General features: G+C 37.6%; 1 protein-coding gene across 10 annotated transcripts in view; it reads right to left on the reverse strand.

Annotated features, from left to right (window-relative positions):
• dock7 (dedicator of cytokinesis 7) overlaps positions 1-13,866 on the reverse strand; it is a 63,832-nt gene that overhangs the window by 3,647 nt on the left and 46,319 nt on the right. For 4 of the 10 annotated variants that reach the window (XM_066664637.1, XM_066664635.1, XM_066664632.1 and 1 more), the window contains 13 exons: positions 13,521-13,675; positions 12,366-12,548; positions 12,039-12,174; positions 11,824-11,920; positions 6,839-6,935; positions 6,610-6,744; positions 6,037-6,189; positions 5,749-5,907; positions 5,558-5,658; positions 5,227-5,419; positions 4,996-5,139; positions 4,143-4,274; positions 2,999-3,013 (listed from right to left, as the gene is read on the reverse strand). In XM_066664637.1, coding sequence (XP_066520734.1) covers positions 2,999-3,013; positions 4,143-4,274; positions 4,996-5,139; positions 5,227-5,419; positions 5,558-5,658; positions 5,749-5,907; positions 6,037-6,189; positions 6,610-6,744; positions 6,839-6,935; positions 11,824-11,920; positions 12,039-12,174; positions 12,366-12,548; positions 13,521-13,675 — 1,700 coding nt within the window. Of the gene's footprint in view, positions 1-2,998; positions 3,014-4,142; positions 4,275-4,995; positions 5,140-5,226; positions 5,420-5,557; positions 5,659-5,748; positions 5,908-6,036; positions 6,190-6,609; positions 6,745-6,838; positions 6,936-8,042; positions 8,097-10,794; positions 10,813-11,823; positions 11,921-12,038; positions 12,196-12,365; positions 12,549-13,520; positions 13,676-13,866 lie in introns of all 10 variants that reach the window. The other 6 variants (XM_066664634.1, XM_066664630.1, XM_066664629.1 and 3 more) reach the window with 3 other exon arrangements.

The following is a 13,866-nucleotide window of genomic DNA, read 5'->3' on the forward strand; positions in this document are numbered from 1 at the left end:
CCCCAGATCACATTTTCTTTCATGCTTTTCTATGGAGATTTTTATAAACTGCAGTCTACAATGAGTGCACATTAAAAACATCCCTGTGCCTTAACTACAGCGAGTACCTACAAATTTTGAAGAAAAAGTATATGTTGTTATATAGTCCATGTGCTTGTTTCTCTTATTCCAATCGTAACATATCAACAGATGTATAATGCCACTATCAAGCTGAACTAATTCTCTTGTAAGAAATGTATTAGTTGGGATTGACATGAAAAGAGTACAGGAGTCTGAGCTCTTCACAATTTGAAGAGAATATAGTACAGAGACAGAGTCAGAGAGACACAGATTATGAGCTGTAGTAAGTCTGAGCATGATTGGAACTGGCCAACCGACCCTTCAGACCTCAGCAGTCTCAAGCAGCAGCTCGGCCAAGCAAGAGGCAGGAAACCATAAAAATGGAGAGAGAGGCTGGTAGAGGTCAGAGTGGGATTTCAGGGGTGGGGGACAGTGTGCAGTGAGGACTCGAAATGGGCGACATGACATGTGCCAATCAAACAACTCCAGGCTGAGCCAAAGCAGGCCAGTCATGGGGTCAATGCCCTATATAAAATGTCGCTTCCTCTGCCCAACAGCATTGATTCCAGCAGGTCAATGCTTATAGTTTGACAAACTCCCTGATAAAATCCACATCCATGTAGAATGCTGAGATTTGGCAGGTTTGTTTAGTGTCCTACATTGACTTTAAAGCAGAGATACACCAAAAGTTGGCCACGAAAAATGTTCAACGGAGGATAGTCAAAATGGCTCTTGTGCAGAAAAACCAAAAAATATTAAGATGATATAACATGCTTCAACAGGCTTTGAAACCTTTTTTTTAATCAGATTTTTCCATTACACTTTAAATGGTGCAGCAGTTATTGTGCCAAGAGCCTAGCATGTAAGGTAGAAATAGAATAGAAAGCGTGGGTGCCAGAATGTAACTGCAACACCATTTATGGTTGAATGGGCATTTCTATGAAGAAGCTTAGCAGCTAGAATTTAATTAGATGTTGCTGTTGTTATTTATTAATATATTCACCTCAGATTTGGGCCAAATTTTATCCTGACAAATGGGTTTCACAAAAAAATTTTTTATATCAATGCATCTCTTCTTAAAAATCAGTTGATATTGCTACAAAGACATTAAATAATGAGCAGTCTGAGATGGCTCAGCCTCTTTCTGGTTCATCAGAATCAGTGTTTGCATTATTAAAGCAACAGAAATTAACCCTAAAACTAGAAACTTACCAAAATACACAATAATTAAAGTGGGAAGAGGAGGGGTCAGCAACCAGGGGAATGAAAAAAGGAGAGAACAGAATACATATTTTAATCAGGGAACCAGGAACCTCTCCGAAAGACTAACAAAAAACACATAAACAGAAAACAAAACAAACCACAACACTACTAAATACCACAACTCAAGTCTTACTAAACACACAGAGAAATAACACTAAAGAACCCAAAAAAGCAGACACATGCTGTAAGGACGGGAGGGATAAGAGCAGGCAGGAAGGAGAAGGAGTAGGAACAGGAGGAATTACGATCCACTAAAGTTACATGCAGTTACAGAATGGGACAATAAAGTGCCATACACTCAAGTGGGGTCCTGATCATGCAGTATACCATGAGATATTAACATGAGTTATTAATACCAATATACATACACATAAATCAATACTCAGGGGTCGATTTAATTCTAAATAAAAATGAAGGCCAGAGCGGTATAATGTCTTATTAGATCGTATTGTAAAAGTGGGTAATGTGAGATTAAATGCATACACCGATACTGTCCTGTACCTGTAACAGTTATTGCTATTATTATTACAAACTGTCCAAATTTACAGAAAAGGATTATAGGAGAATAATAATTGCAAAAGTCCTAAAAGTCATCGTAAAATAACTTAATATGATCAAACATATGGTCACCTCAAAATAACAGAATCCTGTATTAAAATGCAGTGTGTTGTGCATAAAATGTTACACTGCTCTCAGTTTAAAACGTGTACAACAGATGAAATAAACGAAGCCATAAACAATGCATAAAATATGCTAAAATATGACTAAGAAACACCTGCTCCTCTAGTAAAATTATTTTTATGGACCAATTTGTTTTAATGGAAAATTAATATCTACAAATAAAATAATCAGTATGTGATTATTATTTATCATAATTTATGGTGTCATGATTTTATAAAAAATATAAGCCTCGAGGCCATGCATTACTGGGATTCTACCAAAGGCTAAGTGGTTTTGGACACTCTGTTTTGTGTTGTGCCCAAGTACACCATTACCTGTGAATAAAATCGCTGTAAAGAATGGTGTTTTATGGTTTATTGCTTCATTATAGGAAATTGTCATGACTACTCACTTTAATAAAGATATTACCCTCTGTGCAATGACGCTGTCTCACAGACAAAAGAAATACCAACACTGACAATGCTGTACAGCAAAATGGATTATAATATTCTAAATTATTTCAGTGTTCACTTGTCTGTGGGTACTGTTAAGCTGTTGGTCATAAATCGAACCCTGCGCTTTGTGATGACTGTGGTGAGATCATGTTGATTCCCGTGCTGATGAAAGACAGATAAGAGAATGGAGTGACTTAGGAAGATGAGACAAACGAAGTGACGCATTCATCGACAACTTGTCATTAGTGTTACACAGTGGCTCCCATGCATAGCCTGCCAAAACCAGCAATGTTAACACTGCTTCTGTTTAGGAAAGAAAGGGAGTGAGAGAGAGAGGAGGAGTGAGGAAGAGAGAGAGCGAGACAGAGTGGGGGAAGGTTGCTGCCTGCACGCCATCGGCAACAGTCCCACAGACGGAAAGATGGAGGGATGGACAGAGCCATAAAAACGTCCGTAATAAAGGTTAATGGATCAAATTCACAGCATAGAGAGAGCCAGGATAAATAGCCCACAGCTTGCACATGTGGACCAAGCATTTAACCATGAGGTTCAGCACCTACCTCCCAGCCAGTGCTCTGTGTGACAGAAAGAATATAAGACAAATCAACACACGCTCACACACACAAGTCACAGTCATACACCTCTAAAGCTCAGCATGTTTCCCACACAGCCCACCACTGTGAGAGCCACCCGCCACATAGGTCATATTCAGATTGCCCCCATGCAGAACATCATTCAACTGTTCGGAGTAGGTGTACCACATGCAAGGCCTACTGCATGTTCTTCTTCTCATGGGAAGTAAAAGAAAGTGCTTTGTGTGTCTAAACACAGTCTAAACACATGCAAAGCAACCAATCACTGTTACTATAGGACCCATATTATTTTATTGTTAAATAGGGGTTTGTTGTATAGAAACATTTAATGATTTATACGGTACCATTTATTCCTACATCAACAAGGTTCAAATATAGAAGCTAGAAAAACAGTGTTATGTTTGTGATGTCACATAAACCAACACATTTACATACATCTGCTGATCCAGCTCCAAATAATTAATGTTGAATTTTAATAACGTTTTCAGTCTCTGCTCTGTGAATGAGGCACAATACACAACTGGAGAGCCAATCAAAACCAAAAATACTTACATATACAGGTCTTAAACGGATATTAATAAAAACGGGATAATAAGGATAAAGATAGGTTGGAAAATAGTCAACTAAAAAATAATCAAGGCTTTCTGGGACATAAAAAGCAAAACACACACAAAATAAAATCAAATTAAACTAGGATCTTTCAACCATGTGCTGTGTGTGTGCCGGCTGTAAAGAGGGGAATGCGAGCATTTTCACATCACATCCCTTTATATTCATGAGAGTGTGACAAGTGTAAACTTTGTTTTCTCCTTAATATTTTGTGTTTTACACAATATTTTGAGCATGCATGATCGTTTTACTGTGCTATATAGTGTGAAAACTATAACAAACAATGTTAATATCACTGCTATCTCCAAAAGAGAATAAGAACATTTTATTCTCAGCTTGTGCTCATGTTGAAACAGGGGGGCTTTTTAAATGCTTGAATGCAAAGTCCTGTTGTCTTGGACTGCAAAAGCCATTGAGTACTTCAACCCAGCTCACAGAGGTTAAAACCAGCCCATACCGCCATTCCCAGCTACAGAACATCACACACTATGAATATATTTACCTGATGCACAATTTTGCCAAATGCTTCTTGCAGTTTACCATGAATGGTGGCCAGCTTCTTAGCATCTCTGTTGGCTTCATGAATGGGTATGAGCACTTTGTAGACTTCATTCACTGCCTCGTACATACCAGCCTGCAGAAAGAGAGAAAGAGTTAAAACAAGGTCTCTTACCCAACATGATTGCAACACAGGGCCTAAGGCCACTTTCTCAAGGGCATTTAATTGTCTGTCAGCAAAAGCACGTTTACACATTCACCTAAATATCACAGCTATTTGCTGCTGCTGTTTTTCACAAAAGGAAGAAACAAAAGCTCACTGGATGGTACATGTAATTAGTTGCTCAACATCAATATTTCACCCAGGACAACAGATGAACTTTATTAACATATAGTGGAATATAATTGTGTGTATGGCCCTTAGTGTCTGTTAAATGTAAACACATTAAAGTCTGTGGGAGGACACAAAAATGTTCATAAAAATGCAACCAGTGGCAAACCTGATCACTGAAATCAGTGTCTCTAGTTATATCATAGTGATAGGCATGCACATGGACATCAGATGTCTTCTTAAATTAAATTTACAGATATACTGAACATGTAATATATCGTCTGTGCATTATACTGTAATTTCAAGGAGTTAATATAATGCTGAGACACTAGCAAATGATATTTTATATTAAGCAAAATGATGACATCTAAGCAGAGCTACATCCTATAATATGTGGCAAAAAAAAGGTGACAGAATCACCAAATACATTATCAACTACATTTATGCTTGATGGACAAAAGAGATACATGTTTAAAATAAAATACTCACTGTGAGACACAATTCAGTTTTAAAGTGTTTTTCTCACCATAGAGAATGAGGCAGCAGCCTGCTCCAGCAGGCCCACCAGGCCAGCCTCTGTAAAGTACTTCCCTGAACAGATACCCTCCTCATCTGGAGAGACCACATCATCGGACACAGCCGACTCCTCCAGCACATTGGAAGAGATGTTCTACAGCAGAAGAGAGGGAAATATGGTCAAAAGCACTTGCAGATGATTGGCAGATATTGTGGCAGACTTGGCTACTGAATCAAGAACCTGGAAGGTGACACATCCCACAGGCAGATATTTCCTGTCCTCCAGCATACTTAGATACTCAGCCACCAGGGCGGCGCTGTGGACCAAGCACTGGGCTGCCTCTGCGTGGTTGTTCCTTTCTGAGTGTTTCCCTGCCATGTTCTGCAGCCACGTCAGCCGCAGGTCGGGAGATGTCTGATAACCTTTAGCAATTCTGGAGTTCAAAAGACAAAGCTGATTGTTAGGAAGTGAATGTACAATTCAGAAAATACTGTTTTACTTTTGTCTTTTTATAAACCAAACGATATGCTCCTGTATTAACACGTATAAAGACAATTCCCATAATCTTTACCTGTACATCAAATCAATAAGCATTTCTGGATCCTCTTGATGCTCCTTCATCTTTACTGTATCTGACAAAATCATGTGTAGATTAAACACTAAGTCTTGAACCTGCAACACAAAAATGTAATTAATAAATAATAAAACATTAAAAATAATAATTTTCAGTATAAACAGGAGGGACAATAGCTTTAGACTGACCTGGTCAGGAAATGTGGTCTCTCGAAGCTCCAGGTCCTCCTCAGCATATGTGAGGATGGTTTTCAGTGACCGTCTCAGGAATTCTTCGTTAAAGTTCTGAGATGTGCCCACCAGCGATGAGAGGGACATGGTAACCTGCATTTTTACTCGGGCAAAGTTCTGCAGAAACATAGCACAGAAATATCACTGAACAAAACTACGCTGAATAAATATGGTAAGTAAGTACTTGAATGAAAGTGCTTCCAATTTCAGTAGAAATTTCATAGTGTTGGGATATACTACACTAACATTTCCAATCTCAAAGTTTTGTCTCATTAGCAGGTAAAGGGAGGCGCTGGCATGTGCTCGGATTGTGCTGATGCTACTGCTGCAATTCCTCAACAGACGCAGACACAGATCAGCACACTGCTCAGTCTCTTCCTCAAACAACAGCTCTGGGAACTACATAAAAGCACACAAACAATACAACAGAAAGATTAACATTCATAAGCCTTTGAAACCCTTTTAAATTATTCATAAAATACTGCACATGAATAAAAGATATTCCAAAACAAGTTACAGGGCTCACAATAATACAATTATTTTCTTATGGTTCAGAATAACTTAAAAATGTACTAAATACACACATTCACACTGAAGATACATTTAAATAGTGTTGGGATACAGGCAACATGTTTTACATTTGGCAAAATGAGAGGATTTTAGTTTATCCTAAAAAAAAACATACTATGAATATTATAATATTTAGAAAATAATTACAGTTGATCGAATTTAATTCTGATATTCCATAAGGAATGCCACTTTAGGAATAATGAATCAGTACATTTTTCATTGTGACGTGACACAAAGAGCAGTCCCCACCTTCGACACAAGAGCTCTCTGTGTGGCAAAACAGTGCTGAAGATAGAGGGCACTCTGGTTACAGGACATACTGTGAAGCAGAACCTTGAGGACCCCTCCCAAAATGCTCTCCTTTGACTCAGTCACAGACACCGTCTACAAAGAATGCATGCTTCAATAGTCATCACCAAAATCATCCATGTCAAATTCCATTTAAATCACTGTCGATGAAATCATAACTAAAATATACCTGCACTATAATTTCCAGAGTGTCCAAGATGATCAAGTTCCCCTCGGTTGCCAGATTGCCATCAATAAGTGCCTCATGCTCCAGTTCAGCTCTGGTTCTGAGAAAGTGAAAAGGCATTTTATTTAGAACTGCTTTATGCTCTGGGTAGAAAAACTATAGGGTTTCAATGATATTGCCACTTTTACAAAGCATTAAGGGCAGTGTATACAGATACATGCTCACTGTATACAGATCTAATATTATTAAAAAGCCCACTGTACTTAAAGCAACAGTACATTGAAATAAAATCGATTTATAAAAACCTCTTCTTAACCCAAATGAAGGCGATTAGCCAAAATGTATTTTCTTACATTACGTGACAGACTCAATCAAGTCAAATTATGAGCATACTGATATATGTTATATGTTATATTCTATATCATAATAATTATATTATAATATAATTATAACAACGCTGATTGGATGGTGATACTCAGAGGTGAATATATTTTTATATTATAGATTACATGTTGACTATTAAGATCACTTGCAGCTCAGTTTGTGGAAGGTCATTTTTTACAGAGCTCCCAAATTATGGATTCATTCAGTTTTATTCAAATTAAAATCATTGTTAATGCCATCTTATGCCAAGAACTACTGTGGGCCATTTTATGCTGTTTGGGAATGTGCTGTTATACTTATTTGAAATAAAATGTACTTCTTTCAAAAATTTTAAATTCAATCCTGTGTAAAGCACTTTTTTATAAAATATAAATATTAGCATTATTATTATTAATGTAAGGCTAAGTACTTGTATACATCATCACACTTGCAGCATATTTGTTTAATTGCTAAATACAAATATATAACATTTTTAACAAAACTGAAGCAGATACAACTGTGTAGGCTTTGCAGCCTACATTGTTGCTTATGTTCTGTTGAGTCAACTTAAATTGGGGTAAGTAAAGAATCGTGTAAATTTGCCCACTCACCCCACAAACTATCAGTTGAAATATAAAATGCACACACAATATACATGAAGCAAGGACCGGTGATGCTTCAAAAATAAAATATGAACACTTTTAATTCAAATAGTTATTTAGATTGTTAAACCGTGTTCATGTTGTGACCAAATGCTGTCCTTGTCCTTATTAATGCTGATGTACAGTGAGCTTGAGGGATCATAGGATTTATGAGGAATTGTATGCCTACTGTGTCTACAAACCTAACTATTAAGGGATCCTGGCTTCTCCCATTGCGCAGTGGGGTTTCCTTAAACCTGCACAGCACACCGCTCAATCAACAAAAAAAATGCCACACACACACACTTTAATATCCAAAAAGCTGCATCAGGAGCCCATACCCAAAGCGCACAAAGAGAGGGGAAGCCAGCACCCAACCACACACCTCCAGCAGAGAAACCATTGTTAAAAAGCAGACATAAGCAAGCCACGGTTGAAAAAACACTGGGAAAATTTCTGTAGGCTAATACTGCATAATAAAGCACAGCTTGGAAAGGTGCACAGCTATGCACATGGAGGCACACTGTGAATATAAGCTTTCTTTAGTCTCTTAGTTAATAATGGCTTTGGCTAAAAGTTAGTGATGCAGGTACATAGCACTGACTGTAAAACATGGCTACGTATCAGGAGTAGAAAATCCAGTTTGTTAATCTCTAATGGTTTGATTATTTCAATATCAAAAAGTCAGATCTTTAAAATGTAACACTGTATTGATGATCCAACCTGTTTATATTGTGGAAACTATAGTCAATGAACAAAACTAGACATATGGATGCATCCAAGCAGTGTAGGTTGGCAGGGCTTATGTTCACACCCAGGCTAAACAGGGCTTTTTTTTAATGAATCAATAATTAATTAAAGGGCATTTGGAGGACCTGTTTGTTGAAAATCAGCATGGTCGGCATTGAAACAGCCTATGTTACAATCTTTAGTTATGTCAGCCATGTATGCATATTTAAATGGGAAATTCATCAATTTGTGCTGTTCATGAGCCCCCAGGCCCTGAATAAAAAAAAAATAAAAATAAAAAAACACTACACAGTAAGGCCTCCAGGGGCTAGAACAAAACTGAAGTGCAGGCATTGATTGGCTGTATATGCAACAGAAGGGTTACAAGATGGGGTCAACAATCAGGCTGGGTTTGAAACGTACCAAACGCTGATCACTAAGACAATATTCTGTGACAGGATGACAATCAGGCATGTCCCATGATTGTCTAAAAGTCTCTACTTAAATTTGAAAACACCCTGAGCTCCATAAGAAAGCTGCATTATTATTATTATTATTATATAACAACAGGGCACTTGTGTATAGGGCTTATTTTATACACAAAACTGTATATGAAAAGTTCACTATAAACAAATAATCTGTTGTTGGTTATATAACAAATATTATGGCAACCCTTTATTTAATGCTCTATCTTGTTTACAAGTACCTTCATAACTTGCACAAGACTAATTCAGTTTCAGACAATGCCTCACTCTCACATCACAGAGAGTACTAATCCTGTCTTACACATAGCCAAAAGGACCCTTAATTAATTAAATGTCATGGGAGAATCTCAGCTTTGAATCAGTGTTTGACTAAATCAACATTGTATGCTAAATGTTTTTAACTTTAGCAAAAATAGCATGGCAGTTTTTTCTGTGCATGTCACAACAAGCTGTACGAGACAGAATGACTGGTGATACCAGCATAGTTTCAGACTTATGATAAATAAAACATGTCTGTGGGTTTGAAGTGTGTTTCTGTGGAACATGAAGAGAGGCTTCATTTGTTATCCACCACTGAGCCTGTATGTTTAACATTTTTCACCAAATCCCTTTATATGGCAATCAAAAAGTCAATCCTTATCTGACAGAGCAATCATATGTCTGTTTGTGTATTTGTGTTTGTATATCCATAAACGCAATAAGATCAATTGTTCCTAATTGTTAAAATGCAACCTGATGGCACATTGTTTCCTTAACTCTACTTATATCACATCAGTTAAGCTAAATTCTCGGTAAAATATCACAGAAATTAAGCAAGGCATCAGAAATCATACCACTGTTGCCCAGACAAAGTCTGTTTCTCACAAACTAGATGTTTGGCATGCAAGCTACCATATCCAAATAGGCATTTTTCTATGTTTACACATCAGTTTAAGTGGAAGATTGTATAGTTATATGAATGGTATTGTAACCTGGTTGCCAGTACTCTTAAGTGCAGTTTGGGAACATTTAATATAAATATGTTATTTATAAATATATTTAACGGAAACTACAACCCAGCGTGTAGTATATTTTATATTTCAGTACAACACAACTTAACATATTTGCTGTGTTGTTTTCTGTTATGGGAAGTGAACCTTGGAGAGAATCTAGACTTGCATAAGAGTTTAAGCTGATTTATTTTCTGACACTTGATGCCCATATACATACTTTTAAATCCTAAATCCTTGTCACTATTTTTGTCAGCTGCTCTGCTTAAACCAATTTTGGAGGGTTTCACAGTGCGAATCAATTAACTGTGTGTGTGTGTGTGTGTGCGTGGTGTCTGAGGTGTGTTTTGCCCAGAACGTTAGGTAATTTATTATAATAATTTTAAAAAATCAGGTTTCTCAGTAAGGTATGTCACTGATTTTTAAGGATATCATTCCACTTTTAAACATCATTTAGGGCCATATTTATAGACCAAGGCCTAGGTTTCCATGTTTACTAGTTTTAATATTGAATCTCACCACCAAAGCAGCCACCCATTTTTCATCTGATGCAGATTAACGGCACACAAGTCCAAGAGCACACTCAAGTTATTAATACCAGTTAAATAGAGCACAGCAGTCGAACTCTAACTACACCACTCCAAGCACCAGTAAAGAATAGCAAGGGAGGGAAGGGAGAGAACATATCCTTCAAATTAAGGGATAGCAGAGTGGGTTGTTTTAATGTACAGCACACTGCAGAAGTACAATACCTGACCGATTTCTGCCCCCTAAACACACAGTACAAGGAAGAACAAGGTGAAATGGAAGAATTATTCCACACCAAATGCTTAATGAAGTATAACGTGTCAGGATCTCTGAATAGAAGAGGTGATGTTAAGAGGTGATTTTAAAATCACAAAATAAGTGGTTGGATGGAACAACAGACATGAAAATGTACCCTGAAGAGACACAGGTAGGCCTGTCACAATTGCATTACAAAATCAAATGACTGCAATTACTTAAGTAAAACATAACAATTTTCTTTAGATGCAAACATTTTCTAAATTCAGAACAAACAAAATATAAACTGGGTGCATTTTCTATTATTTGGACTGAGGGTAGTAAATTCAAATAAGTGAAAATTTTATGGGTGTTAATGTGAAAGTTAGTTGTGATCCAATTAGTTTACTGTAAGATAGCATGCTGGACATATTCTCCCATACTAAAAATGAACACTTGCAAGAGAAAATCAGTTCTGTCAGCTACTGACTGCATTTAACCTGCTCCTGTGTTGTGCTTGGGTTATCAACTGAACATCAGATGTGTATTTATGTAACCAAGTCAGAGTAATGTAAGACTAAATGCTACTTTGAGTACTTGGGATGCAAGATTGATGATCTGCAACAGTGGCATCAAAGAAATACAGACATTTAAAATTTTAATTGTAATTATATACATTAGCAACATACAACAACAATTAGTTGATATGATTGTGACAGGCCTGCACCTAGGTAAGATATCATAGTCATATCTTAAAATTAATGAATTGACGGATAAATGTATGAAATTGTCCAAAGAACTTAAGACACATTAAAGAAAACAAGCGAGATCCATCAGCCCAGCTCTAATTCCCACAGTCCTAAAGCTTGAATATTTGGCCTGAACTGAAAAGTCAGGAGATTTGCTTTGTATTATGATAATGTTGTCTGACTCAATCTTCAGTATAAAAATATTAGCTTGCAATTTGTTGCATGAAAATTAAGTTTTCAAAACGAGGAAAAGGATAAGCGTAGTCATACTTGTCCATCTTCTCACTGTTCTGACGCCAGTGGGTCATGTCCTTCCTCCAGCGCAGGTTCTCCTGACTGCCAAAGGCACTGCCTGATGGACTGCGCTCTAAAAGAGATGTTTGGGCTTGATTTAAAACTAGTTTTTTTAGAAGTTAAATCTTATATACTAATGCTTATAACAGTCAAAAACTGCAAGCTTGAAAAATAAAATCCCCAGCACTAACCTAGCTGTCCTCTGCTGCGTCTTACCATCTCCTGTCTGGCACCAATACTACCCAGAATGGCTTCTTCTAGCTTGGCTTTCATGTCTTTAGATTTCTTGAATGTTAGACTATTCATGCGCTCAAACGCCTTCTTTCCCTGCATGAACAAAAAATGGGCCTTTTGTATAAGATGGATGGATAAGAAAAAACACACATGCGTTATTTTAACTGGTCAATACAATGTGCTCAGTTTATTAAACCTACTGTAGTTTTTTGACAGCAACTCTTCCATTTCATGATTCAGTCAACAAATACAAATGGAAAAGGGTATGGGAAATTGGATGTCACCTTGTACTCAAAGCAGGAGACACAGAGGTAGAGCAAGTCCAACAGGCGGTTCAGCTGAGAAACAGAGAGGTCAGTGAACCACTTCTGCAGCACCATCTCATCAGCGTTCTTTAGAACCCACAACAGACAGATGAGCAGGCTGCGACTGGACTCAGGAGAAAAAGTGCCATGCTGACGTGTGGCCTGGGACGGGAAAGAGACCGAAAGAGATGAGAAAACATTATAAGTCTAGGTTTTGGAAAACATTAAAGGTGACTAAATGATCCTGTTGTTGCTGCTGTTGTGCAGAATGAAAGGCTGACAAGGCAAATGTTTTATGCAGCTTCCCAATTATTTGTCAATAATATGCAATATTTTATTTTATTCTCATTAACCAACAATTGTAAATAAATCTGTATAGTCTAGACAAATTTCCACTGTGGGCTTTACAGATGAAGAGACCAAACTGGCTAATTAGCTTCAATAACAGTCAATAGTCAGTTGCTCTCAACATACAACAGATACAAACTGAGCCCAAATAAATATTACCACTGTCAAACAGATCAAAATACACTTGGGGTTTACTCACACTAGGCAATCCGTACCTTGCCCGGGCATATTTGACTCCCAAAGTCCAGTTTGACTAGTGTGAGTTCTGCATACCCTGCTTGGAACAGGTTCAGCGTACCGTGCCCGGACCCACATGAGGAGGTAGGCCCGGACACAGCTTGGGTTTGGACACGTTATATGCTCAGACACGTAATGTGTCTGGTCTACTCAAACACTTATACAGGGTCCTTTATTCAAAATAAATGCCACTGTCTGATGATGCAGGTGTGCGATGGCTCTGAACATTAAAAACAATGGAGGCACAGGCCAGTGGTGTTGAGGAGGTGGGGCAATCATACTCTGGCATGGTTTGATTTGATTGGGCCAAGTGTAAATACACATTTAGGTAACATTTGGTTTGCTGCAACATGAAGGTTGGCTTAAATAACTGTTAATTTTGTGATCAATAATAACCCAGACAAAAACCTAAAATTTGACAGACAATGTAAATGTATACATTCCCTCAACCCAATTAAAGATAATAAACATGGATGTGAGAGCAGTTCAAAGAAAAAAAAACACTAGAATCAAGAGAGGTTTTTGCCCCTCTCTCACAGCAGGTGTTACCTGTGGGTTGAGCAGAAAACTGCTTGGCCGTGACATCTGTGGAACAGAGGTCCCTGCTATAGCCATAGCAACGGTCTGACTGATCATACTGTTGCCCTCAGCTTCCTGCTCATCAGTTCCAGGCCCACCAGGACGCCCCCACTGGTTATGTGATTCTGAAAGAGGGGTTAATTTCAAACCACAAAAACAACAATCCAGTACATTCCTTGCTTTAAAGGAATGCAGTATATTTTGTCTAACTTTAGATCAACAATCAGGGCTTTTTTCCATTGAAAGTTTTAGACAAACAAGAAGTTAAGATAAGATTTTTTGACATATCTTAAGTGAAATGGAAAGACTTTCTGCT

Source organism: Hoplias malabaricus, chromosome 3 (assembly GCF_029633855.1).
Source record: "Hoplias malabaricus isolate fHopMal1 chromosome 3, fHopMal1.hap1, whole genome shotgun sequence".
NCBI classification, from domain to species: Eukaryota; Metazoa; Chordata; class Actinopteri; order Characiformes; family Erythrinidae; genus Hoplias; species Hoplias malabaricus.